The sequence below is a fragment of the Anas acuta genome, chromosome 17 (genome assembly GCF_963932015.1).
Source record: "Anas acuta chromosome 17, bAnaAcu1.1, whole genome shotgun sequence".
In the NCBI taxonomy this organism is placed as follows: Eukaryota; Metazoa; Chordata; class Aves; order Anseriformes; family Anatidae; genus Anas; species Anas acuta.
In genome coordinates, this window is record NC_088995.1 from 8181751 (window position 1) to 8208698 (window position 26948).

General features: G+C 38.9%; 1 protein-coding gene across 9 annotated transcripts in view; it reads left to right on the forward strand.

Moving 5' to 3' along the window:
• DEPDC5 (DEP domain containing 5, GATOR1 subcomplex subunit) overlaps positions 1–26948 on the forward strand; it is a 47588-nt gene that overhangs the window by 2459 nt on the left and 18181 nt on the right. For 4 of the 9 annotated variants that reach the window (XM_068701286.1, XM_068701292.1, XM_068701293.1 and 1 more), the window contains exons 3-30: positions 623–710; positions 1443–1489; positions 1961–2046; positions 2833–2916; positions 3588–3637; positions 4315–4384; positions 4744–4822; positions 5771–5832; positions 7310–7379; positions 7753–7825; positions 8449–8552; positions 8819–8893; positions 9766–9900; positions 10381–10442; positions 10547–10620; positions 11800–11869; positions 12372–12408; positions 13157–13276; positions 14337–14561; positions 16129–16332; positions 16763–16898; positions 18621–18718; positions 20855–20920; positions 22276–22459; positions 23704–23864; positions 24875–24992; positions 25157–25324; positions 26219–26438. In XM_068701286.1, coding sequence (XP_068557387.1) covers positions 623–710; positions 1443–1489; positions 1961–2046; positions 2833–2916; positions 3588–3637; positions 4315–4384; positions 4744–4822; positions 5771–5832; positions 7310–7379; positions 7753–7825; positions 8449–8552; positions 8819–8893; positions 9766–9900; positions 10381–10442; positions 10547–10620; positions 11800–11869; positions 12372–12408; positions 13157–13276; positions 14337–14561; positions 16129–16332; positions 16763–16898; positions 18621–18718; positions 20855–20920; positions 22276–22459; positions 23704–23864; positions 24875–24992; positions 25157–25324; positions 26219–26438 — 2966 coding nt within the window. Of the gene's footprint in view, positions 1–622; positions 711–1442; positions 1490–1960; positions 2047–2832; positions 2917–3587; positions 3638–4314; positions 4385–4743; positions 4823–5770; positions 5833–7309; positions 7380–7752; positions 7826–8448; positions 8553–8818; positions 8894–9765; positions 9901–10380; positions 10443–10546; positions 10621–11799; positions 11870–12371; positions 12409–13156; positions 13278–14336; positions 14562–16128; positions 16333–16762; positions 16899–18620; positions 18719–20854; positions 20921–22275; positions 22460–23703; positions 23865–24874; positions 24993–25156; positions 25325–26218; positions 26439–26948 lie in introns of all 9 variants that reach the window. The other 5 variants (XM_068701288.1, XM_068701294.1, XM_068701291.1 and 2 more) reach the window with 3 other exon arrangements.

Below are 26948 nucleotides of genomic sequence, written 5' to 3' on the forward strand. Positions count from 1 at the left end.
CTAACAGTAAGGTAGAATAAAATTACATGTATTTCTCAGAAAGGAATGAAATTAGACCTGTAAAATAAAATTGCTTCATTCTATTTCTTTCCCTTTTGTTTTGTTACTTGTCTTTTAACCCTGTATTTCAGTGATTCGTAATTGACATGTCTGTCACTCTTAGTTAATGAATTATTTTGGCATGTAGGTAGGTATATGGTCAGAATTTATGTTTCTGTGAACTTAGAATATCATTTAGTGATTGTTCTCTAGTTGTAGGCTTAAAATCAGTGTGTTACTTAAGGTTGCTAAAAAGATTCTATAGACACCTACTTTCCTGCTGGTGCTTGTGATATGAAAAGTACAAAAGAAAATTCTTCTTGCCTAGGAAAGGCCTGCTCTTTTGCTGAGCAAGTCTTTTGTGAAAGTCCTGTGATTTGAAAGTAGTTTTGGTCACAAGATTGGCCAGACTGCAGTGGCTGCATAGAGGCCATATCATGTCGTGAATGTGGCGCATTAGTGATGTGTTAATCCTGGGCTAGTGAATTTATGTTGAGCAAGCTAGTGTGTATAAATGTGTAAGTATCTGTGTTTGCTATATATTTGTTAACTGTAGTTTTCTGCATTCATTTATATCTTGAAGATGATGAACTGGTGGTGAATCCTAAAGTATTTCTTCAAATCAAGCTGGGAGATGTTGTGGAAATTGCACATCCCAATGATGAATACAGGTGAATTCTCTTTTTGCTGCTATTTGTTAGTGAAGTGTGGTTAGAATGTTGAAAGGGCATGTTCATGTACAGCAGCTCCTAGGTTTACAGGATAATTTTCTTGTAGAAATTTAGAGGATAAAATTCTTTTGGACTTGGATAACTTTGCTTCAGGAGGTTGCCACGTTTGTTTGTTTTTTCTTCTAAATAAAAGTAAAGAGGATAACTGTAGTGGGAGCTCTTCCTCCAAGTTTGTGCAATTCTTTGTGTTTGTTGTTTGCTGACCTTTCATAGGGCAAGTAGCACCTGAATGTGGAGAGGTCAATTACGTCTATTTTATTCATAGAGCTGCTGTTACCTAATGATTAGTCTTCCATTCTATAGTATCTCCTAGGCAAAATTAAAACTTCCTTGTTTGCTATAAAAACACAAACCTTCATTGTGAAGCTGCTCATATTGCAGCCTATGTCTGAAGAGGAGGAGTATATCTGTATGAGATTCTGAGATCTTGTGTGACTTACTTCCCCATTTAGAGTATCATCTTTACCTAAAGAGTACCTTATAGTTATAATAGGAAGAACATCTCAGGGTGACAGGCAGAGAGCATGGTGTATTGAAGCTTTCCAAAAAATACTAATGTTTCTGTTTAGCCTATCTCCTGCTCTATGTTACTAAACAGTTTTGAAAGTGATTTATCCAGAGTAGACTGTTGGTGTCTCAACTCATTTACCTTTTTTCTTTCTTGCATGCTAGCCCCCTGCTCCTACAAGTGAAGTCACTGAAGGAAGATTTACAGAAAGGTAAATCTCTAGGCTCATGGTATGCGTAGTAAAATCACAGACAGTGGTTGTGTGATTGGACTGTATCTGTGATTGAGTAATGCACGTACTTCAGCTTGTTAAGATCATGGCTTTGTCTGGTTAGGGATGGAAGGATTATCATTTTTATCAAAAAGTGAAGAGCCAACTTTAAATCTGCTTTTGGTTGAGTTAATGTGAGGTAGAGTTTGAAAAAAGCCTTAAATTTTTGTTTCTGTATTGTTTGTATGGCTACGTGTCTTTTCTTCTTGCAGGAATTAATTCAGACTAAACTTTTCACTTATCTCCCCTGCTTGGATTTTAATGAATCTTAAATTGGGCAGTAGTTGAAAGAAGTTGTCTTTTGCTAAGGCCCTAAGTTTTCACACCAACCTATATTGCTTTTGTACTTGCAAATCACCTGGAACCTTTTCCATAAGTTCTTTTTTCTGTCTTTTCTCATTGTTGTGGCAGAAACCATAAGTGTAGATCAGACTGTTGCACAGGTATTCCGTCTTCGGCCATACCAGGATGTCTATGTGAATGTTGTTGACCCAAAGGTATGTGGTTTTGAAACTTTTCCTATCTGTCCTGTCACTTAGCTCACATTGGGGCTTTGTGAATTTCTGTTTACAGTAGTGTTGTAAAAAAGGCCTTTTTTTTTTTTTTTTTTTTTTAAAATTGAAATGGATTTTGCCCTTCTTTCCAAAGAAAATAAGTTTTGCGCAATTTCACTATTTGTATTTGTTATGGGACTCTTTCTTCTCTCCCCACCATCCCCACACTCTTGAAGCCTATGCACCTGCTTGATAAAAATTTAGAAACTACTAAAAATTTAGAAACTACATTTACACTCCAGAAATTGAAGATAAGCAAGCAGAGAGAAAGGAAACTGTAAGTGCCCCAATCAAAAGAAAAGCCATGGCATGGATTTGCGTTATTTCACACCAGAGAACCTTGCAAGAGAGGCATCTCTTGTAGATGTCCAACTAGCTAAAGGGCTTCAGTCAGTTTACCTTCAGTACAAGACAAAAACTTGCAGAAAGCTAGGTTTCCTTAATGTTATGAACAATGGAACTCATTTGTTCCCCTTGTGCTTTTAGTTTGCTTTGAGAGTTGTAGAACAGGTAATCCTGGTGCATTGTCTTGCAGCTTGCAGATGTTCCAGCTACATGCATAACTCTGGTGGTTGTTCTGATGGGGTTTACTTTTTGTGTTATGTCTGTTAGGAGTACTGAATTGCTCTAGAACAGCCCTGACTGTGCATTGGGTTCTTAGCGGAACAATTGAAGGGTGCTGTATTAGAAACAAACAGTAAAATTTAAGCGCTTCCTTTTGTTTCCCAGGACGTGACCTTGGACTTGGTGGAGCTGACTTTTAAAGATCAGTATATTGGGCGTGGGGATATGTGGCGACTGAAGAAAAGTTTGGTAAGGCCTATGCAGTCCTCATGTGCAGGGTTGAGGAGGTTACGTACATTTTTCTTTCCTTGCTGTAAAAGAAAATAAGCTTTTTACAAAATAAAAAAATAAAAACAAAACAAAACAAAACAAAAAAACCTTAGAACAGGACCAGTGTCACCAACTCCTGAGGAATGAAAGCTTTAAGTAGGACATTAGAGTTGGAGAAATAAACATAAATGTTATAGAAAATAATAAGTTCCATCATTTCCTACTCTGTTGCAGTGATTTTAATTACTGCCTTGGGTACTGAAATGCTGCTGAGAGTTTTTTCTCATGTTCTGAATTTTAGTGATTTACTGCCTTTGGAAGGAATTAAATCCAGCTGTTTTTCAAGTAGAAGTATGCTAACGTACCCTCTCTTGGATGATACTGCTTAATAATTAACTATCAGATTTTTTTTGTTTCTGTATCTCTGAAGAGCAGTCTTCGATTTTTCTAGGGACGGTGAATTAGAGAAATGATTCCAATCAAATTTAGCATCTGTTAAAAACTATTTTCCATGCTGCCTAGAAGAGGTTCTAGTTTAAATGTTTTTTATGGCAGAAGTCTTGTGTTTGAGCGTTTTCCATTCTTTTGCAAATCTGTCTGCTCACTCCAAGCCTAATGTTCTTTTAACACCTGTAATTGTTCTTTCTTAGGTCAGCACATGTGCATATGTGACCCAAAAGGTGGAATTTGCAGGTATCAGGTCAGTGCATTATGTGCTTTATGCCTGGATATAGGAAAATACATAGAGTAACAGAGAAATCTATGCCCTAACTGGCAAGCATAAAGATATATGCTTTAAATGATGGAAATGTTAAAAATACTTCCAAAGTCAGTGAAAAGAATATATTGTCAGTGAAAATCTACAGCTGCTATTCCTCTGAATGCATATTATTACTTACGACTTCAGATCAACGATGAGCATCTTCTGTGAAAAGTCAGTTTATTGTTCTCTTAATCTTCTGCAGACTTCTCTCTGCAGTGTGGGGGTGGGAAAGGCTTCTGTCTGGTTTGAGGTGGAAGAAACTAATGATAGGACAGCTAACCACACTTGCTGCTTCTGGTGAATACCAAATAATTTTTTGGTCACCTATTAGAATATTTCCCTCACTTCCCAAAAATTAGTAACAGCTCAGAAGGGGGTTGCTTCAGTTGCTGTTGAGATGACAAAGGGACAAGCAAGTGTGCAGATGCAGGAGGGAACAGCTGTTTAACATCTTTTTGATTAAAGATGGCTTTCTATCTGAATAAACTTCTACTCTGCCTTCAAGTCATTCTTGAATGCATAATTTTGGTACATCCTTTATTTACTCAAATGTTGATTCTATAGTCTTCAGATTCACTCCAGCTAGTAAATATTATGAACTCTTTTTCTTCCAGGGCACAAGCAGGTGAATTGTGGGTTAAGAGTGAGAAAGTCACTTGTGGATACATCAGTGAGGATACCCGGGTAAGATTTCAGGGAGTAGGGGAAAGAAAGTGTTTTTTGTGTGTGTCGTCCCCCCGCCTTCATCCCAAGTTTCTTGTAATTCTGTCTTGCATACTGACGTGTTTGGATCATTTGAATGACTGTGTTGCAAGTTGAGAAATTACATCAAATTCAGGAGAATGAATGATGAGAAAATGTCAATGTTTTTTTCATTGACAGCACTAGGAATTACTTGGGATGTTGAAATGCCAGTTCCTTGGTGGGAAAATACCTGATGATGCAGTGGGCCCAGTCATATAAGTTACATGGTAGTTAAATTGTGCATTTGTTACTTTCAGTGAATGTACCTTGTTCAAAAAAGATCTTTCATTCCTCTGCAGGTGGTCTTCCGCTCCACTTCTGCCATGGTTTACATTTTTATCCAGATGAGCTGTGAAATGTGGGATTTTGATATCTATGGTACGTGGTTAACTGGCTTGCCTGATTGTGAATGGCAGGAGCTATCCTTTCTGTCTGTATTATGAAACTGCTGTTATGATGTATTTCTGCCACCATTAGAAAACTAAAATGTTCTGCTTTTGGCTCAGACATTGCTCTGAAGTGTGTTATGGTGTCCTCTTAGACTGTTATTCACAGTGCCATGCATTTCTCTCTCATGGTATTCCACAGTTTTCCTGTCCTTAACACACAGTCTGGGTTCTTTTATCTCAGTCATCAATTCATGGGGGCCAACTGACTACAAACCTAGGAAATGTTTTCTGTGGATGTGAACATGTTTGGTGATGAGGGCAGGGGCAAGCCTGTATAAATCCTGAAACCAGAAATGAATCGAAGTCCTTTGCAAAGAGGGCCTCAGTGTTCTAGATTTCGCTTGATTTTTGGCTTAGCCAGGATGGAAAAACACTCTTTTAGGCCAGGTGGAGCTAGCTAGAAGTATTTAAACTTCAGGAGTTGAGAATGAGCCACTTAACTATGTCATTGTCCTGTGTTTTTTGTTTTTTTACTTGGCTTAATATTTAGCAAACCTCTCACCCCTTCCTTTGACCATGTGCTTAAGCATATGCAACTGGGCAACTATTCAAAGCTGAGCAGGGAATCAGTTGTAAATACTGTTCCTAAAAGACAGTACAGATGCTTACCCAGCATGTTGCAAATGTGTTGGGAAAATGAATTTAAAGGTCAGGTCCTTTTTGACAATACAACAGTTTTGTTTACATCATCTGAAACAGTCCTGCTTTTTAATCCTTTTTGCTCTCTTTGCTTTAGTAATATTAGCATTCAGTGTGCACACACCAAGATATTTTGCTGTGATTCTAATAAAAATAACTTGCCTAGAATCGTGGTATTAAACATACACCATAGTTGAAGTAATTGCTGTTTGATGCTTTGGGTGTGTTTACTTTGCAGGGGACTTGTACTTTGAGAAAGCTGTGAATGGTTTCCTTGCTGATCTCTTCACAAAATGGAAGGTAAGTAGTTGCTTTGTTCATCCTGTTCTGAAAGAGCAATGCAGTGCCATCCTAATGAACCCACTGGTCTGCCACTTTGAGGAAGACCCAGGCTGTGTCAGGCAGTGGTAAGGTTTATGAGAGATGGCTCCTGGGCATCAAAAGAGTGGTTACTGCAGGTAAATCATATGTGCCAAGTGTCTCCACTACTGATCTGTTGTATCTACTGTGGTGTTATCATGCAATGGTTTTGGTTTTGTGGTGGGTCTGTGACTGGACTTAAGTCACTAAACGTGTAATACAGTTGTTTGTGGTTGTGCAGTGATGCACAAGTCTGTTTTACACAATCTTAATTGTTCAGGATTCAGTTCTGAATGCTTTCCTGGTATTGTGTAGTTTGATTAGTGTTGCTATAGTTTAGCGTGGGTGGGTTCCAGGCTGTAGTGTATAAGCCACTGATGATACACAAACTCCTTGGAGGTGAAGGTCTCTTAAAAAAAAAAAAATAATAATAATAATATTAACAACAACAAAGCCTCCGTGTCTCTTACAGCTGAACAACAAAGAGCCATACCCTGTCTCATGACCTGGCTCAGAGCAAGATACAACTGCTGTTAGCAGTCCTGCATTTGAGGAGAGGACAGAATTAGTGACTGAAATCCTTTCAGCCACAGAGCTATGGAAAATGTCTTAGGCAGCAGGCTCCTGCAGACGTAAATAAGAGAACTGTAGTAGTACTCAAGGCAGATACAAAATCTGCAACCTATCTGCAATCTATGCAAAGGACAGTTCGTGATGGTCCCAAGTGTCAACAAGAGCAACAGATTTGTCCCTTTTTTCATTGTGCCCTTTTATTCATTTCCTCCATTGGAAAGTTACTAGGAGCCCTGCGTGATATATCTGTAAGACACCTCTTTTTCTTTTGGTACTAGTATACAATTTTGGTTATGTGCCTGAGCATCCACGGGCTCACTCAGACCAAGGATTTTCAAGCTTTTCCTTTCAAGGGGATGGCCTGTATGCTCTTTTTAGCTCATCAGTTCCATTGTGTGCATCAGCACTGTTAACTGTTCAGTGAGGTTTTAACATTTTATTTCTCTGGAATTGTTAGGGGTATCTTGTTAGGGGTTATGTTTATGTATTCAAACAAATTGAGTCAACTGCATTTTTTTACACACAAAAAAATCTTGTATCCTGGCAACTGCAGAGAGGAGTTTCTTTAAAGAGAGTAATTAAGGGTGCTTCTTTTAAATACAATATAGCCCAGGAGAACAGAATCGTCAGGACAGAGCATTATGTTACTTAACAGAGGCATATAGGCGTATGCAGTACTTCTGCAGATGTATAAATACAGCAATCCACTTTTTTCTAGGTCCTAGGTGTGAGGGAAAGAGGGTGTTACTATTTGTGTATCTAGATGTATCCATGCATGGGTGCACAGTTTTCTCCTGAGTGTGATGTGTAAGGTTTTCTTTTTTCATGTATTCTTCCTGGACAGGAGAAGAATTGCAGCCATGAAGTGACAGTTGTTCTATTTTCTAGAACATTTTACGAAGCAAAATCTATAGGTAAGTAAATTATGTATTTTCATGTTACTATTTTTAACCTTTCCCTTTCTCTCTTGAAAGGTCATCACTGGCTGGCAGTGACTTTTCTTATGCTTTTTTTTTTTTTTATGCCCATGTCCTACCAAGCACAGTGGATACACAGCCATTCTCCTGACAGTACTGCAGTGAAAACTATGCATGGAAGATTGTGGCAAATTTTCTTCCTCCTACTCATGCTGTCACATTGTTTTAAAACCAATTTAAATACTGTGTAGGAGATATAATATTTATCAGAGTTACTCTTTTTTATAATGTAAAAAAGCTCCTCATTAGAAAAGACAGAGTTGCTTCTATACACGAACATAGGATAAAATTATAACTGCCTCCATTTCAGATGAATTTCCTGAAACACACCGTGCATCAATTCGGCAGGATCATGAGGGAAGATTTTATGAAGATTTTTACAAGTATGTCTTCCAGTTCTTTCATCTCTTGTCTCTCAGTGTATGGTCAACCCTTGTGGAGAATATCAAGTTATTAGCTGTAGGACCTTGCTAAGAATTAGGAGTGTGAAAAACATCTCTCTGAAACTGACAGCGCATTGTTCCGCCTGTGAATGCACACTCATGTTTACTAGGTTAGTCTTGCACTTGCATGTAAATATTGTATTGTTTGCATCTTACTGGAAATGCCAGTGAACCTAAAAGTTCTGTAGTGTCGGGAGTAGTTTTTGCGTAAGGCTTGGTAAGATGGAAAGAGTGCCATTACTGAAAGCACAGTTTTTTCCATGTAGGTGCTGTTATCTCTTTAGCTGATGGTCACAATAAATGCAGCTGTTGAGGCTGTCATTTAATTCTAAACTTGTTAAGTATTTTACCACTTTGCAGAACAGTGACATTACTTAATATGTGATGTTATAAATGTTTTCCTGTTTATAATCAAGAGATTAAAGTCTTCTGGTTAAGGATATGCCCAGCTTTGTGTGCATCTATTCCTTAACTACTACAAATACACGGTAGTTCTAAAATGCTGCCTCGTTGCTTCTATGTAGCTTCCTTTCATGATGCTTACTAAATTGTGGTCTTTCTAGAGTTGTAGTTCAGAATGAGAGACGAGAAGAGTGGACCTCATTGCTTGTGACCATTAAAAAGCTTTTCATCCAGTATCCTGTGTTGGTACGACTAGAGCAAGCAGGTAAAAGAATACAATGCTTTTATTCTCTTGCTTTTTTTTGTTTGGTTTGAAAGCTGTCTGTAAACTATAGTTTCAGTTGAGTTTGGTATTACATTACTGAAGTGCTCTCCCAAGAAAGTTATTTTGCATGTATCTTTCTGTGAGATGCACCAATTCAGCCTGTAAATTGTTGATGTAATAGGGCTTATTTCAAATGCAGTTTTGTTTTTTCAAGAGCTAGTTTATACAAGAATGATAATTTTTTTTTTTTCTGAATGCTTGTCCAGAGGGCTTTCCTCCAGGTTACAATTCTACATCAGCACAAGGGAACTACCTGGAGGCCATAAATCTTTCATTCAATGGTAAGTTGTGAACAATGGATGAAAATGTACAGAGGAGGAACCACTAAAGTAGCTTTCAATAAATGGGTGTTGACTTACCTTGTTAAGGAACTCTTGTCTGTTCCTTAACACCAAGTAAAGGAGCGAAATGTTAAGTGGTATAACTATCATTTTCTGCCTCAGAAGAAACTGTTTTGTATGGGTCTCTGGAAATGGCTCTCATAACTAAGAATTGGGTAGTTTGGGCTTCAGAAACCATTTACAGAGCCTTGTTTGGATGAAACTTTTTTCTTCTAGCTGTTTATTTGTATGCCAACTTCTTGCAACAGAAGTTGGTATTTTTTATTTCGTAAGCCTTTCAAAAGTGGGTTAGATCAAATGTGACTTTGGTGAATGAAGTTGATCCATCTTTTTAGCAGGGAGGTGAATTTGATGGGATTTCCAAAGATCTGCTCTTCTGTGATTCTTTACATCTGATATCTTTCTGTCCTCTTAATGGCTGTTTTGTTACTTGCATGAGACAGAGCACAATATGTTACTTAGTGATTAGCAATGAACTTTACCTTTTTGGTTTATGATGTAGGTTTCTTTTGTTTTCAAGATTTTTTTTTGAGATGTGTTTTTTTGTTGTTTTTTTTTTTTTTTTAATATAACACTAAGCATATGAAAAAAATACTCATATTGATGTATCCAGTTTCCATTTTCTCTTCTGCCCTAACTACTATCTCTTACCTGTAGCTATATTGACATTTATTGGTTGGACAATGCTACATTCAATTACTTTCACTTTTGCATGGGTTTTGTGCAATTTTCTTAATCCTGGTATTAGTAGTCACCTCCTTTGCTCCGAAAACTACAGCATCTTTTTCTTGTATTTTCTGACTCTTTTTTAGTGTTTGACAAGCATTATATAAACCGGAACTTTGATCGGACCGGCCAGATGTCTGTGGTTATCACACCTGGTGTTGGGGTGTTTGAAGTCGATCGCCTCCTTATGATTCTAACCAAACAGCGGATGATAGACAATGGTAAATAACTGGAGACTATTTGCAATTTTTATGAAGGCTAATGGTTGTATTTGGAAAAGCTCTAGCCTTTTCTTGCTCTGAAAAAGTATGTGTTGTAACTTTTGTACTCTGGAAAAGAGGGGTTACAGCTGGAAGGCTTGTGTCCACACTTTGTATTGAAATGGCTAGATTTTTAGAGAAGTTGGGGGTATTTATTTGTGTTTATGATAGTGGAGCATTTCATCAGTCTGTGCAGACCTTCCTCTTGCAGGATAATCCTGCACCTAGTTTAGAAGAAGCACTTCTTATATGTCCCCATTGGCACTGTTGGTCTGCAGCCATGCCATGGGATTGCTGGTTACCATTTCCGTTTTCAGTATGATTATATTTTTAAATTTGGTATGAATACAAAGTGGGGGTTCACCTCAAGTTGGCAGTCTTTGGATTAGCACATCAATCCTGTTTGGAGGATAGCTGAACTCTACTGTTCTTTGTTTACAGGGATTGGTGTGGACTTGGTCTGCATGGGAGAACAACCACTGCATGCTGTACCACTCTTTAAGGTAATGCATCCTTCTGTTCCCTTCTCTGTTCCTAGTAGAAATGTTACTGCATTTGTGAATAGATAGACACAACTAGTTGCTTTGCCTTGGAATTTCTCTTACAGCTCCATAATCGCTGTGGACCTGGGGATTCCAGGTTGGGTGACGACTACAATATTCCGCACTGGATAAACCATAGGTAGGTAAACGCTTAAGGTTCCTGAGAAGATACCAGTCTTTTGAAAACATTTCTGCTGTGCTTTCCTCTCTATACATCTGTTGAATTCTTTCTTCTTCCATAGCTTATTTCCTCTGCTCTGCTTGCAAAGCAGAGACAGATATTACAGTAGTCTTGCGTAAGTAGGAGTATTCTTGTAGAACTCTGGTTGTCAATGCGGTATGTAAGAGGTGATAGGCAATTTGCAGAGGAAAAGGTCTTAATCTTAAGCTCTCTTTCCAACTAAGTTGTAGCCTTAACTATGCTCAAAGTCAGTCAGGACGCTTAAAAAAAATACTGTCACTTCAACTAAGCTGGTTATTAGTGAAAGTAAATACATCTCAAATGAACAGTTATGGGTAAAGAGAATGTGAAAACATGGGTAAATGTTGGAACAGTTACAGGAAACAAGCCTAATTTTACTTTGCTTTACTCCAAGGCACGGTAGGTTTTCTTTATGCTTTCTGTTAAACATGGTGTCATAATACTCTCTCCTCTCCCTACCGACAGAGATCAGGGCTCAGAATAAGAACTACTTCTGCAGTTCCTTGTTCTGCAGTAGAACTTTTCTCTGCCTTTTAATAACTCATTTTATATGCATGCATTGACTGACTGTCCTGACCAATAATCATTCAAGTGTTGCTTATACCCAGTCTTTTCAAGTAGTTCGAAGGCATCTGGTCCTTGCCTAAGATGAAAGAGGCGTTTGAAGGCTTTGTAGAAGGGCAGGATTTAAAAGATTCAGATGACAAGAAACAGATGTTAAAGAATAAATTACTTCAAATGGGTGGAGGTCCTTAGTTTTCAAGAAGTTGATGTGACTCATTACTGTCATGTAAATTAGGGAAAGAGTCGTGTGAACTGTGCAGTACTGTATGGATAGTGAAAGCTGATATCTTTCAGTAGAAAGAGGAAATGAACTGGGGAATGCAGATACCAGCATATTAGGAGGAGGTCTAGACTGAGGTTGTGTGGGAATCATAGATTCTCTCTAGTTAATCATTTGCCAGTGTTCTTCAGATGTCATGTTAGGCAAAGAGAGGTATCCTTTTTTTTTTTTTTTTTTTTTTTTATTTAACAGCTAGCTCAAAAAGCTATGTAGTTAACCAGCCATGTTCAATTCCTAGAAGACAGCTGAACCACTCTGTCTTTCCATTTCAGTTTCTACACATCCAAAAGCCAGCTCCTATGTAACAGCTTCACTCCGCGGATCAAGCTGGCAGGGAGAAAAGTAGGTGTCTTTCTGATTATCTTTTCTTCATACTAGCTTGTCAGATCTTTTCTCAGCCAAGCATCAGAATCCTTCTAGCAACAATGGTCACTAAGTTTCTGTGTTTAAGAGACAGTGCAAACAAATTTGTAAAGGATTGTTGTAGAGATTGTGAATGAGAGACTGGTTTCTAAATATGTATAATTTCTAGGATTAAACTATTTGAGAAATGTTTTAGCCAACGTAAAAATAGTTTAGTGCTTTAATGGCAAACTCTGTGGAGAAGAGGAAGAGTGTTGGCAAAGATGTGTTTTACACTGTGGTTTGTGACCGAGTATCAGTATTTCATACTTAAAATGTGTTATGGCTGTCTCACAGGGTAAGCTGGATAAATTCTAAAGTTTGATGCTTTTATCATGCTGGAGGATATTTCCTTAGAATATGCTGACTGTCTCCCTTCTCCTTTTCTCTTTTCTCTGTCCTTTTCCTGGTAACTTCACGCTTCCTTTATTGGACCCTCCAGCCACTGACTGAGAAAGCAAAAAATAGCCGAGATGCCTGTGAGTAATCTTGTTCTGGAATGATCTGTCCCATTGACTCCTAGACTAACAAACAGCTGTAGTAAGACAATGGCATTAACAGCAAACCACTGTTAATAAAATGCTGGAAAGGACAATTATTGAAGAAAAACACGAAAACCACATAATCGTCATCCAGGATGTTAACGTGCATATATGAATTGCCTTCTCAACAGATAACTAATAAGGAGGGAGGCGGGAGTTTCTATCCTGACTGCTTGTCACCTGGGTAGAGAAATAGGTGGTGTCAGGCTGGTGAGCTAGCACTAGCATTCACGAGAATGGGACAGGAAGAGCATTTGCTGGCTTGGGATGCTGTCGGTGTTATGCCTACAGATTACAATGGAAGAAGCCTGCATTCTTCTTATACCACCTCATTTTAATAATGGGTATGTTCTGGAAGGGAAGCAGTCCATTTCTGTAAAGTTGTTTTAAAAATGTGCAGTTCTCTCTGTGGTCTGAGGCATCTGTCCGTACAAGGATTTATTTATTGATTATTGATTTAATCTCATGGATATACAGGGAAAGATATTGGAGCCTCAGCAACTCTGATTCAGAGGCACAGACTTCGATACTTGAGCCGACATCTGCTCTAGCTGTTCTGATCATCAAATTGTTGTATAGAGTTTTTTTCAATCGATGCGTTTTAGTGGTGAGAGTTGTATGCTTCTGCCATGCAGATCTTGAACATTCTTGAAAGAGGTTCTAATGTTATATGATTTTATTTCAGCATTAGGGGCACCAAAAGATGCTGAGAATGCCCTGCCTATCCAGGTTGATTATGATGGCTATGATGCCCAGGTGTTCAGACTACCAGGCCCATCCAGAGCCCAGCGCTGTACCACTTTCAGGTAAGAGGACTGTGAATGTACTGGTTCTAGAGCAGCAGTGTTATGGTGCATTTCTTGATGCACAATGTGCTTTCAGAAAAATGAGGCGAATTAAGCTCCACAAGCTTACAGCTGAACAAAAAGCTGTATCTGTAACTATTACTTACTGCTGGTTGTTTGGTATTGTATTTCTAAAACAACGTGTTGGATCTATGAAAAGGTGTATACATTCATTTTTTGATACATTTTTAATTTTGTCTGAAGAATGAAGTTAGTCTCCCTGGCTAAGTTTCCAGCTGATTTTTCGGGCAAAGTAAGAAAGTAGTTGTAGAAATAACATCAGTTTAATGCACTGCTTAGTAACTGGTGCTGAAGAGAGTGGTGAGGAATCTTCCCTGAAAATGGTGCTTTTCTGGATGAAAGAAGAAATAGAGAATCTCAGTACTGGTTCCAAAATAATTCATGGCCTTCCCTCTGGGAAGAAAGCTCTATTATCCTCAGGTCCTGGCCAAATTAACTGAAAAATGTGTAAATTTTAGTGCTTTTTCAGGGATGTGGGATTGATGAACTTCTGAAGTATTCTTTGGCTTGCCTTCTTTCAATGGTATTGCCTAAATCTGAGGAATCTGTGCAAGTGGACTCATTTGTTGTTAGTATGAGTAGCTTGTAGAAATCCACACTGGAAATACCAGTACAACTTAGTAGTAGTTAGTAATTTCATGTAGCTTTCCTCTAGCTAAATTTTCCTAGCAGCATGGGCTCAGTTCTAGTATCTTATAGACCACATTTATATTACTAGCTTGGTGTGATGTCTGTAGAACTGCCTCAAGGGTCAAGCATACTCTTTTCACAGCTGTTGTGCTGGAAGCATTTTAGTGTTGTGTTCTTCTACTGCATAATGCACAGAAGTATGTAATATCCACATAGTTAAAAAAAAATGGTGATAGCTTCTTGTTAGTCCTCTTTTTGAGTTCAGCTGTTGAGTCTTTTACATGACTTGGGTCTGTTCAAGCCCCTTGATAATTAAAGAATGAATTGATCTCTTATGATTTCATATCACTGCACATATGTTTCTTTTCCGCAGGTCTGTGAGGGAGAGAGAAAGTCGTACCCGGAAGAGCTCTAGTTCCTATGATGTCTCATGCAGCCCTTCTCTGCAGAGCCGCACTTTACCTCCAGAGGAGGTGAGGAGCCAGGCTTCCGATGACAGCTCCCTGGGCAAGATCTCCAACATCCTGATGATCCCACGGCCTCATCTGCATCAGTATGAAGTCAGCAGCTCTTTGGGCTATACCAGCACCAGAGGTCAGCCTGAGGCAGATGGGACAGTACCTTAGGTGGTGAGAGGGGAGAGAGAAGATGGAAGTTCGTGCTGGCCACTGCCAGGCCAGCACAGGGAAGATGGTGCTCATATTAGCATTCATACTACAGCTGTTCTGCAGCTCCAGCTATGGCTGGGTATGCATTCTCACTTTATCCTGTCCAATTCCATTGCATTTTTTAATTGGCTTGTTCTAAATAGAAGTGTCCTGATACTGATTTGCTCTTTTCCCTTGCCTATTGCCTTCCTTAATATTTGACTATTCTCTTGTGCCTGTCTGCAAATGTGGACATATGCAAGTAACTTCTTATCATCCAGGTCACCTATAATTTGTGAAATGAGAATAGGCCTTAGTGAGCCCTGGGGGACTCTGCTTTTAACTTCTCTCCATGGGGAGTTGCTGTCGTTAAGAGTCACTTTTTGGATCCTTTCTTTTGACAAAGTGCTGCTGAGCTATCTTGGTGTATTAGCAGTGGTGACAGGCTCCTTTTTTTTTTTTTCCCCTTGTAATTTAATTTTGTTCTCAGACAGTATGTGATATCTTCACAAGCTCAACTCATTTCTAGGTGAATTGTATTCCTCCTGCAATTGCTGGATCTACTGTAGAATTCTGTCCCTGCAGGCTCTTTGTGCCTCTTTTCATGTCTTGTTGTCTGACACATAATATCATTTGGCCTGTTACAGGAGTTGGACTTACTGGTTTGGAACAGCTTTCCAACAGGGAACTTCACATTACGTTTATCTTTGTTGTGTTCTCCCCCTTGTCAATAAACATATGCACAGATATTCTGGTATTTTCTGTTACTCCTTTAGTTTGAAGGATAGTCTTATGACTCAGCTGAACGTGCCCAACTGGATGGGGATGTGAGCGGAATAGGACTGATGGGTAGGGAAGGGTCAGAGTAATTGGAATTCTTCCTGTGTTCTGATTATCAGTATACAGTAGTAAATGAGACCCTTCTTTCTCTTTGGGATTTCTATTTGTTGAACAGAGCAAATGCTGCTTAGTCATCTGGTGTACACTGTAACAACTGCACTAATGCTCTACATAGTAATGACTAACTGCTAGCTTGCTGAGATCTTGTGTCCTATGTCCTCTGGAATTAATCCCATATTCCAGTGGTCAAATTTGAATTTTAAAACAAATGTATATGTTGCTCAGTTATGCTTTCTGCTACATCTTTGGGTACTTGTTGTGAGGTTTCCATTTGTCACCTCAGACTTTTGTTATGATTTTTCAGGAGTTCTCAAAGCTCTCGAGTAATTCTTCATAGTTAACTTAGAAAGTGATTTCCTTATGGTTTCATTAATATAAACTGGCGCAGTATAGAGTAATGTTGTAATGGCAAGTGAAATTTTCTTTCTCATCTGAATTCTTTCTTGTGTTGTAACTTGCAGACTGGATTGAAATTGATTTCAGCTTATCTCCCTGCCTGTTCCTCAACTCACCTTGTTCCCAATTACTCTGGGGAGTCTTTATATCCCTAAGCAATTCACTCTTTTGCTTGGATTCTGCATGATCTCACACTGACTTTAAGTTGTGTTTTCTAGATGTCCTTGAGAACATGCTGGAGTCCCAGCAACGTGACTCCAGTGCCCCTGGGAGGTTCCACGTTGGCAGTGCAGAATCCATGCTGCACATCCGGCCTGGGGGATATACACCCCAGCGAGCGCTGATCAACCCATTTGCCCCATCCCGCATGCCCATGAAACTTACATCTAACAGGAGGCGCTGGATGCACACTTTTCCTGTGGGTAAGTCTGTTTCATAGCATATTAGATAACTAAGAATTTTTCCTTGTCCAGCAACAGGAGAACCAGTGTGAACCCTTGACTTGAAGTACTGTGACAGTGGTTGAAATTTATAGCCTTGGTAAAGCAGAGATCCTTTTCTCTTGGAAGTACTATCATCTGTTGGTGAACTTGCAGCATTCAATGCAGTGGAACAGGTGTAGATAGAGGCTGTTGATGTGAATCCTTGTAAGTAGGCCATGTAAAATGTTTAGAAGAATATTGTACTCTGCTGGCTTCGAGAGGTTCAAGTTCGTGAAGCTTTCCTAAACTTGCTTTCTTAATTTCCATTAGTTATTTACCTGTGGTGTTGACAAAAGGGGTACAAGTGAATGAATACAAATGAGAAATCAAGACAGATGAGATGATTAATGATCAAACTGTAATTGTGTAGGTCCATCAGGAGAAGCTATCCAGATCCATCATCAAACTCGTCAGAATATGGCAGAAATGCAGGGCAACGGGCAGCAGGATTTGACACATTCTTCTGCTGAACTGCTTGAGCTGGCTTACCACGAGGCAACTGGCAGGTAAGGTCCTCAGGAGGGATCAGGATGTTTAGACTTGGCATGAACACCCCTTTTCATTAAAGTTATGTTTGTGTTATAAAGTTCTATATATCTAAGGCAGTTATAGGCTGTGGTCTGTAAGTTGAATAATATATTGTGTCAGTGCCACATACGCAGCATGTACTTTTATTTTGAGATGTAAAGCTCTTTTGGCAAGGCTGGAGATTGTTTATCTCTAATTTGGGGTAAGCAGTAGCTTATCACAGCTTGCAATACATGAACAATACAATGAATCATCCATGATCGTTCAAAATTGCATTATAAGAGCCTGTGTCTTTAATTCTTGACTTCTTATCCCAATAATTGTGACCTTCATCCCAGAATAGAATGTTTTTTAGCACAGGGCATAGCTTTGTCTCACAGCAACTGTTGAGCATTTTCAGTTTTGTCCATTCAGTCCTATCTTCCCCATGCTGTTAAGAAATGTGCAGCTATGATGAACATCAGGGGTGGATTGTAAGTGAATGTACCTATGTTCTTAAACTAGTTTGCTCTTAAAAACAAACAAACAAACAAAAAACAAACAAGCTTTTGCCAGTGTTGGGAGCTTATATTGACTGTTAGCTCTGAGAAGTGAGAAAGATCCCACCCCACTGTTGCTGGTTATAGCATGGGCGTGGGGAGGCTGGTTTTACAGTGAGAGTACTTAGATCCGTCACTTAATCTAGGCTATTTTTCAAGCTGCACAGTTCTCCAATCTCCAAATATTCTCTTACCTGTTTTTTATCTGATTATTCATTTTGTCCTTGCTTTTCATTATACTTAAATATTGTTTACATTTTGGTACCTTAGGCAACTTCAAAATTGCCTATATATCTTTTTTTTATCAATAACTTAGGTATTTCTCCCCCTTTTCTTTCTTGAATGCTTGTAGAAATTCTTGTTACCTGTCATTTCAGGATGTCCAGGGTGAGTGAGGATCCTCTTGGTATCTTCTGTCTTTTTAAATTTTAGGGATTTTTTTTTTCCTTGCTGTCTTCAAGCTATCTTTCAGGAAACTGCACAATCTAACTATTGTTTCATGCATGTTTTCTTTTGTAGGAGAATTTCTGTCTTATCTTACATGTACACTTTGTATTATCCTTTAGAATACTCTAATCCCTTTGTGTGTTGCATAATTTTGGGATTATATCATCCTAAAGTCTTTGTTCCATAGTTCTACAGTAAATAAGATGATTGCCTTCTCACTATTTCATAAGAACATAGTAGTGTGTTAAAATTTTCTGGTCTTAACACTAGTATCTTCTGCTGTCATGTTCTTGATAATTCTCTGAATCTTTTTGTGGTGTCTGCGGATGACATACTCATCCAAAGCAATTTGCTCAGTCTGGAATGCTGATTTTCCAGACCATGAAATCAGATTAAGTAAGTAAGTTTTGTTTTTCTCATAGGAGATGTATGAGTTCTCCACCATCCTGTGAAGATAGTGCATTGGTTATTGCTAGAGGCAAAGAACACAACAATATGGATAGATAGGGAATATTGCTACAGCTTTTTCAGTCCTGCTTTTTGTGCCTATTACCATCTCTACAATTATCATTAGGAACATGGTTGCAAAGACTCAGCTGAGATGGCAGGCTGATTACTTGTTATTTGTTATGTCAGTTCTCATTAAAAGTATGGAATGGCATGAGTATCGAAAAGTATTTGCGGTAAAATACAGGCTGCCTTGTTTTTCTCTAGACATACCAGTTCTCGGCATCCAGGTGACAGTGCCTCCTTCCTGGGCTTCAGTGGAACAGAAGAGTATTCAAATGGTCTGGCTGGCAGCAATGGTGCAGGTAACAAAACAGCGACTGAGCATTGTGTGGGGAGACAAAGCTCTCATTAACAGTGACATCTGTAAAGCAGCAGACCTATTATGCATGGTAAATTCTGGGATGCAGTGTTTTCTAGCATTTCTTGTTGTCTAGCAAAGCACTTTCTTCAGATTTTAAGCTCTTTGAACATAGCACTGTTTATCAAATGTTGTTGACAGCGCCCAAAGTATTTAATCACATTTTAAAGAGAAGACACATGTTTGTGCTTTCTGCTGAAGATTAATGCTCTTTCTTACCTTACCCAGGGGCCCGGATCAGTAGAAATTCTTAATAAGTCTTTTGAATCGTGTAAGTGGAACAATATGCCACAATAGCATTCTCTCATGTTTTTTCAGCCTACCTTCTGATTTTATGGATGTGCTTTTTAAGCAGGACAAATGGAAGAGAATTTTGATCTTTTGTAATTTAGCATTCAACACTTCTGTTCTTTTTTCAAAACCAATTTGAATAACTTTTTTTTTAAAAAATCATCCTTCAAATTATATTTGAATGAAAACAATAATGATTTTCCCCTCTGCTCACACTTTGCAGAGCTGTAAAGCTGTTTTGTTAGCAGAGTTAGTTTTTGTGTCTGTCTTATTTTCACGTAATTGTATTAAAAGTAATTTCTGTTTCATTGTTTCCTTCCGTGGGTTTTGTTTGAACACATTTCACTTCCATGCTTTACTTTTTCTGCCTTCCAGATGGCAATTGCCAGAGCAAAGTCTAAACTGTATTTCAGCTGCTGGATATAATTTGCACAACATAGATGTAGAGCATATCCTGGCAATAAACATACTTGCATTTTATAGAAGTCTTTCACGTCTGTAGTTTGGATATAAATCATGTATATGGTGGAAGTTGTTCTGTGTCTGTCTTGGTGCAAGTTGTTATGAGCACCTTCCCTGACTAAACTCCCTCAGCCATCTGTAGCTGCCATAGTGTGACTCAGTGATCTGACTTATGTTTCTCCCTTATGGTTTGAGTCACATATGAAATGGAACAGGTTTTTTTTATTTCCAAAAATATGATTTCTCAGTGAATCTCATTGGCTCTTCTCTGCTGCCCACAGTGTGTTTTGCTGCAACATGTGCTTCACAGTGAAAAATCACTGCATCTATTTACACTGACATTCTGTGTGTTGTCCCTATTGTCCAGCAGATGGTAGATGGTAGTTCAGAGCAAATAAATCTTGTTGCAATTCCCTAACTAGATGGCAGGTGGCATTAGTGGAGTTAGCGAAAGATGAATGGCAATTTGAGCCATCTCCTTTGCTGTTTTACTGGTATCATCATGGAAGCAGATAACCATCCTTTCTGTTAGTAAATGCTATTTAGAATAACAGGTATGGTGTTGATATCAATTCCCTGAATAAATCTATAAAAGTCAGTTTTATAAAAAAAAAAAAAAAAAACAAAAAACAAAACAAAAACAAAAAAACCAGCTCCTTTAAATGTTTAGAGGCCTCCCAAAGTTTGTGTTTTGATAAAAAGCTTTTCATGTCAGCTATTTTTCTTGTCTTCTCAGCTGCTCATTTCCTCTTTTGTGCCACAGCAGCTGTTTATACAGCTACATGGTGAAGCAGCTCAGTGAACTGATCCAACTGAAGAGTAACTTGGGTTTTTCTTTGTTGGATGGCTTGCTTGACTGTAATTGTACAAATACTGATGCAAATACAGCAGAAAAATGTGTAATTCTGTGCTTTAAGAAGTTATTCTTCTCTAACTCATCTCTTGTTCATAAAACAGAGAAAACCAATCAAAATCATTATGGTTTTGGGTTCTGAATATATTTAAAAGTTCTTTAGCTTCTGAGACTGAGATTAGCAAGTTGCCTTTTTATGGGTTTTTCCTTTTCAAGATGTTACACCATTTTGGGCAGGTTGTTTTTTGCTTGTTTTAACCACTGGACATTTCTGATGAGATGTTCAGTTTTTGTCCAAGATGTCTTTTTTCTCATTAGTTACATTTGTGTTCTTTTTTGCTGTTCAGAACCCTGAGTTCTTTAAAGGCAGTGAACTATAATGTTCTTAAAATTGACGCATGCTTTTTATTTGTATTTGAAATGTAAGGAAAGTGCATAGTTGCTTAAAATAAAACACATTTTTCTTTCTTGTAGGGATGAACCTCAAGCCTCAGAATAAGGATTCACTGGAAGATGCTGTCTCTAATTCTCCAGATCCAAGTAAGAAGCAGGAAGGTTTGGAAAAGAGTTTTCATAGGTGTAAAGATAAGGAGAGAAAGGATGTGGACATTTATAGAAGCATAACGAGGTAGTAGGCAAGAAACTAAGAAGCCACCTTGCCTTTTGGCAGGATTTTATTTTGCCCTGCAGTAATTGTCAGGATCTCCCTACATTGTGTGTCTCACTGATTGCAGTTCTACATCTCTTAAGAATATATGAAACTGATTGTCATAGTACATGTGAAATTCTTTTATTACCAGACACTATTGGGCAAAAAGTGAAACCTACTGAACTCTTACCTATCTCTCAATATGGAAAGCTTGATTGACACTAACTAATTGATGCGGAAGTAGTACAGTTAGTTCTGTATTCGGTACTGTTTACTCAGAAATATGTACCTGCATCTAATACAGAAACAAGTGTGTGACACATTACAGCAGTCCTGTACAATGCTTTTGTGCCGTGCTCCTCCAATTGGTGTTAATATCTTTATAGTATAATAACTGGGTAAGACTTCTGTGCGAAAAAGTTAAGAATTAGCAGTTAGCTGAGTGCCTTGTTGCAGATTGTTTGAGGCAAGTTAAAATGTAATGAAATAGTGGACTGAAGATTTGATATAGTTTACTTAGCCTTTGCTTTTAAATGTCAAATTTTCAAGTGCTCTGTTGTTGTTTTGTTTTGTTTTGTTTTGTTGTTTTGTTTTGTTTTGTAACTTTGAATCAGCAACATAATTTCTAGAAAAGAGTGTGGAAAAGGATTGTTTTGCGAGTTATTATTTTTCTGGTCTTCCTATTCCCTCTATCTGTCTTCTGGTTTTATAACTGTAAAAAAACTCCCTTTTCCACTGTTGTATTATTCTGGAAAGAGGCTGGTCTGTCATTCTTTCTCTGCTCATCCCCAGCTCCTTCTGCAATTGTCTAGGATGCAAAGCTGGTCTGATTTTCTGGTTTAGATTTGAAATGTTCATCTTTTTTATTAATAATGTGTAAATGCACCTGACTTGCTGTAATTTTGACAGAGCAGTGGCTATGTTGGTTCTAGCTTTAAATCAACAGAAAATTAAATGCATTAACGTTGAATGCTATTTGCATGATGGGATTGAATTAGCATGTGCACTGCATTGTTTAACAAACTCTGTCTCTTTCTCTCCCTCCCTTTTTCCTGTTTTACTTTTATTTTTCCTTCCCATTCTGCCTCCTTTTTGTCCCTGTTGTCTTTTTGCCAACTCCGTACTTGTCCTTCATTCTTTCTAACATTCCACTTCACACGTTATTTTCATCTCCCACTGCACCCTGTTTTTTCATGGGTGACCATATATGCCCCCATTGTCTTCCCCCAATGATGCAACGAGGCAGTTCTGACACTGTCTGCTCCCCCCGTAGTGCCAGGCTTCTGTTGTACAGTTGGAGTGGATTGGAAATCCCTCACTACTCCGGCATGTCTCCCTCTTACCACGGACTACTTCCCTGACCGTCAGAGTCTGCAGAATGATTACACTGAGGGTTGCTACGATCTCCTCCCAGAAGCTGACATTGACAGGTTTGGCCAGCACTTTTTTTTTTTTGTGAAGTACCTTGCATTGAGTCAAAAGTGTTTAAGGTGCAGTTGATAGGAGAGAAACACTTTGAAGTTTATACAAGAGAAAGATGAGTTGGTTACATAACTGGCAGCAGAATACTTCAATTTTTCTCATTTCAGTGGTAACTTTGCACCTTTTCTGATGTTACCATATGACAGTATTATGTTCTATATCTTGTTAGAGATAGTTTATGTACAAAACTTGACTTCTCTTTTCATGCTCTGTTGTATTTTAATCAAAAAAAAAAAAATCAACCTGGAGCTATCATCTTTGTTAATCTGTTTTCTGTGAAGTATTTTGGAAACTGGATGAACAAATGCACATGTACTTATAGTACTTAAGGTGTTTATCGCCACTTTCAGGGTTATTTAGTTTAAAGAATCTTGGAGGAAAATAGCATTAGCGGGATAAATATAATTTCTTGGCTTCTGTTGGAGGTCTCTGGTAACTGTTTTTCAACTTTGTATTTTTTTCTTCCCTGAAGCTGTTTTATCTTTTTAAACATCTTTCAAATTTTCCGTGATTGTTAAGACATCAGAAAGATTTGTGCATGTTGCTGGTTTGGGTGAACAAACCAAAATATTAGTCAGGGTGAGTGAAGCACATAGGAAATAGTAAGATTAAAGACAAAGCAGAAAAAAATAAATGTCCCTTTGTAGCAGGAGGGCAAAGTTCAAGAGAGGAAGTAGTTGTAAGAGCATGGCGTAGTGATGTCAAGTCTCTACTCATGCTTGCTGCTGGTTGGTGTTTGAACTGTCTTTTAATCTCTCTCAGCTCCAGACTTCCCGCTGTGGGAGAGGATGGAGTGCTGCCTGCACACCCACAGTCCTGAGCTGTGCTGAACATTTATGAACTGCACTGAGATTCTCTATAAAGTGCTGTAGAAGTGATCAGTGATATATTTATTGGAAGTTTAACACTGGTTGTAAGCAAATCTTTTGGACTTTGTGTCTGCTCCTGGTTTAAAAACTGCTTTCAAAGGCATTAATAACTATTGTCAGACAGCTTATCATCACCTATTTTAAACAGAAGAGTCCCCACCCATTATTCTCTCCTCTTCCTGCAGGTTGGTTTTCACAGGCAGAGGGCTTCACTTGCACAGGGCCCAGGGCAGGGATAAATCCTCAATTAGGAAACGCAGAGCTAAGAATAGGTGTGTGGTCAGCTTCCTTATTCTAGTCTCCTTCTTAACCTTTGTGTTCAGGCGAGATGAGGAAGGAGTGCAGATGACAGCCCAGCAAGTGTTTGAGGAGTTCATTTGTCAGCGTCTCATGCAAGGCTATCAAATTATCGTGCAATCCAAACCACAGAAACCAGCCACAACTGTGCCACCCCCACTCAGCAGCAGTCCCCTTTACAGTCGAGGTGAGTGACTTGGGATTAAGAATTAAATCTGTTATCTTTCTGTCCTTCTGCCAAGGCCAGTAACCTCCATGACTTAGGCATAGATGCTCATTGAAGCCTTTGGTGGCAGACAGCCTGATCTGGGCTCAGCATAAACAATAAGCTTGCACCATGAAGGAACAGCTGCAGGGTTTTGGAAATGTAGTAAGAAATTGGCCTCATATTCATGATGGGGAACCCAAATTAAATATGTGTTCACCCAAACTGCACTCAAGCCATCTTAAACATAATTCACTTGATGACTGTAGGGCAGGCACGTCTCTGTTGGAAGACAGACCCAAAACTCCAAAATGTAAGTATCTGAAAATTAATCTAGAAGCCTTTTCTGAACATTAAAATATCTGTGAAAGCAGTCTCAGATAGGCAAGTAAAACTTTATTGTCCATGAGTCAGCTAAACATAGTTAAACTGCGGAGGAATGGAAGTGGGATGAGATGGTCTCACATTCAGTTGAAGGAATCTGGTTTACTGTTTGACTTCAGACTTTTTCTGGGTATTCTCCAGACAAGTAAGCGTGATACAGTGCTTATAGGGCAGAGAATACACACAAATAGGATGTAGTTGTTATTCATTGGTTTGGGAATGAGCAGAAAGGCTTCTTTTGTAGCAGTTAGTTCCAGAAAGGAAGGACAGAGAGGAAGGGAAAGTGGACCTGACCTCCCATTGTAGCCACCCGTTTCTCAACATTTTGTGTTGTCTGTTCGCTAGTTGTCCTGCCCAGAGAAGATCTGTATTGGTGGTGTATGAATTGTGAATGCCTTTCTTTGGTTGTAATATTAGCAAATGTTGTTAACTGTAAGAACAGAAGGCTAGTTGTGCACGTGTCCCATAAAAATGTGGACCGAAAGATGGCTTTTAGTTTGAGTTCAGAAACATGGTTCTAGAGTCTCTTTCGATAGGTACAGTTTGTTGACAAAGTTTTGACTAGTCCAGTAAGCTAAAAGTCTGTGTGTTTTGCTTCCTACAACTAGGTCTTGTATCAAGAAATCGGCCTGAGGAAGAAGATCAGTACTGGCTGAGCATGGGCCGTACTTTCCACAAAGTAACATTAAAAGACAAAATAATTACTGTGACTCGATACCTGCCAAAGTGAGTATCTCTATGGTTGAACTGTTCACTAATGTTCAGATGAGGGTGCTTTTCCAGCTGCCTGGACTTGAAAGATTGTAATATGTAGACTTCTCCCTCTTTAGAAGAAAGAGCAACACTGTCATTGGTAATGCTGATGCTAACGTTTGTGTTGTCTTTTTTAGGTATCCTTATGAATCTGCTCAGATAAACTACACTTACAGCTTGTGCCCCTCACACTCTGACTCTGAATTTGTCTCTTGCTGGGTAGAATTTTCCCACGAGAGACTAGAAGAGTACAAGTGGAATTACTTGGATCAGTATATCTGCTCTGCTGGTTCAGAGGATTTCAGGTGAGGTTTCCTTTTCCATCCAGGCTGTTCTGTGTCCTAATTTCCTCTTTTCCATTTTGACCTAAAATTTCTTCAACGAGTTCAACCTACAAATGCTCAGTACTCCAGGGAGAGTAACTGGCCTGCTTTCACTAGTATGCAGCTAACAGCTCTTACCTCTGTAGGAGTCTTACTCAGTGCAGCTTTTGCGTTATCCGATCTTTGGTGCAAACTCTGGATAGCAAAATTAAGCACAAACTTTTTTTTTTCCCTGCTACAAATGCAAAAAAATATGGGGGCATTTTGTACCCTACACATGTTTTTCTTGGCTACTTACTCATTTCTGGATCTGACTCAAAACTTCCATTTAGTTTTGAATCTGATGGACACTTGCTTTAATCCTAGGCCTAGCTTAACTGTAGCACTACTTGCAAGCTATATGGAGCAGGTCTTCTTGTTAGTGGGATGTCTCCATTAGTGTCAATAGCTTTTTTGATATCTTCTCTGAGTGAGACCAGTGTTTGTGTCTGTTTATTTTTGTTTCTCAACCAAAATGCTTGCTGTTCTAATATTATACCTCTGACATCCCTTTTTCTTTGCTTGTTTTTGGAGAAAAAGCCTTTGTAGCCTACCTTTTACAGAAAACAAAATATATTCCCATGATACAGTTATTCTGAAGATGGCCTTGTTTTCTCTCCTCATTCACATTTTCTTTGTGTTGCAGTACTTCCCAGTGGTATTCATTTTGCTGACCACTCCATTGCATGTCTACCTCTAGTCACACGGGGGATAGCAGAATGAGATGTTTACTTGCTGAAATACACAGCTGATAGATAGATAGATATTTCACTTACTGTAAAATCCTTCATAAGAAGCTGTACTGAACTGTCATGTCTTCCACATTCCTTCCTTTAGCCTCATTGAATCACTGAAATTTTGGAGGACTCGCTTTCTCCTTCTGCCTGCCTGCATCAGTGCCACAAAGCGCATTATGGAAGGAGAAGTGCACTGTGATGTGTATGGAGATAAGCCCCGTTCTGATGAGGAAGAGTGGCAGCTCCTAGATGGATTCATTCGCTTTGTGGAAGGTTTGAACCGCATTCGTCGACGCCATCGATCTGATCGAATGATTCGAGTGAGTCAACTTTTAGTTGGGTGAGAAGCTGAAGGTGCCTTTGTCCTCTTTGTCATCCTTTTAGTTTCTCTGCGTAATCTAATGAAGCATTAGCAGAGATACCTAAGACAACCCCAAGCAAGTTGGGGTAAATGTGCGTGTATGTGTGCACCTGGCTGTACAGCACAGTGCCATGCTGACTGATAGACTATTTCAAATCTGAAATGATATGGCCATATTAGCACCTTACTGCTACTGAACTAATCAAATTAATTACAGTTGCCAGAAATGGGTATATCATGCTGCTGCATCTGGCACCAGAATTGGAACTCATTGAGTTCCTTCTCACTCAGTGAGGCCACCTCTGCTGTACAGCATACCTGTGCCTTACCCAGCTGGTCTGTCCTTAGCACAAATCTGGTGCCATCTTTTTGCAAGAGTGCATCACTTTGTGCAGTGGTTGTGGTTAGTCCGAATGCACTGCAGATTGTGATGCATATCATTGGTGAAAAAAGATCTGTGAGGGAGTGA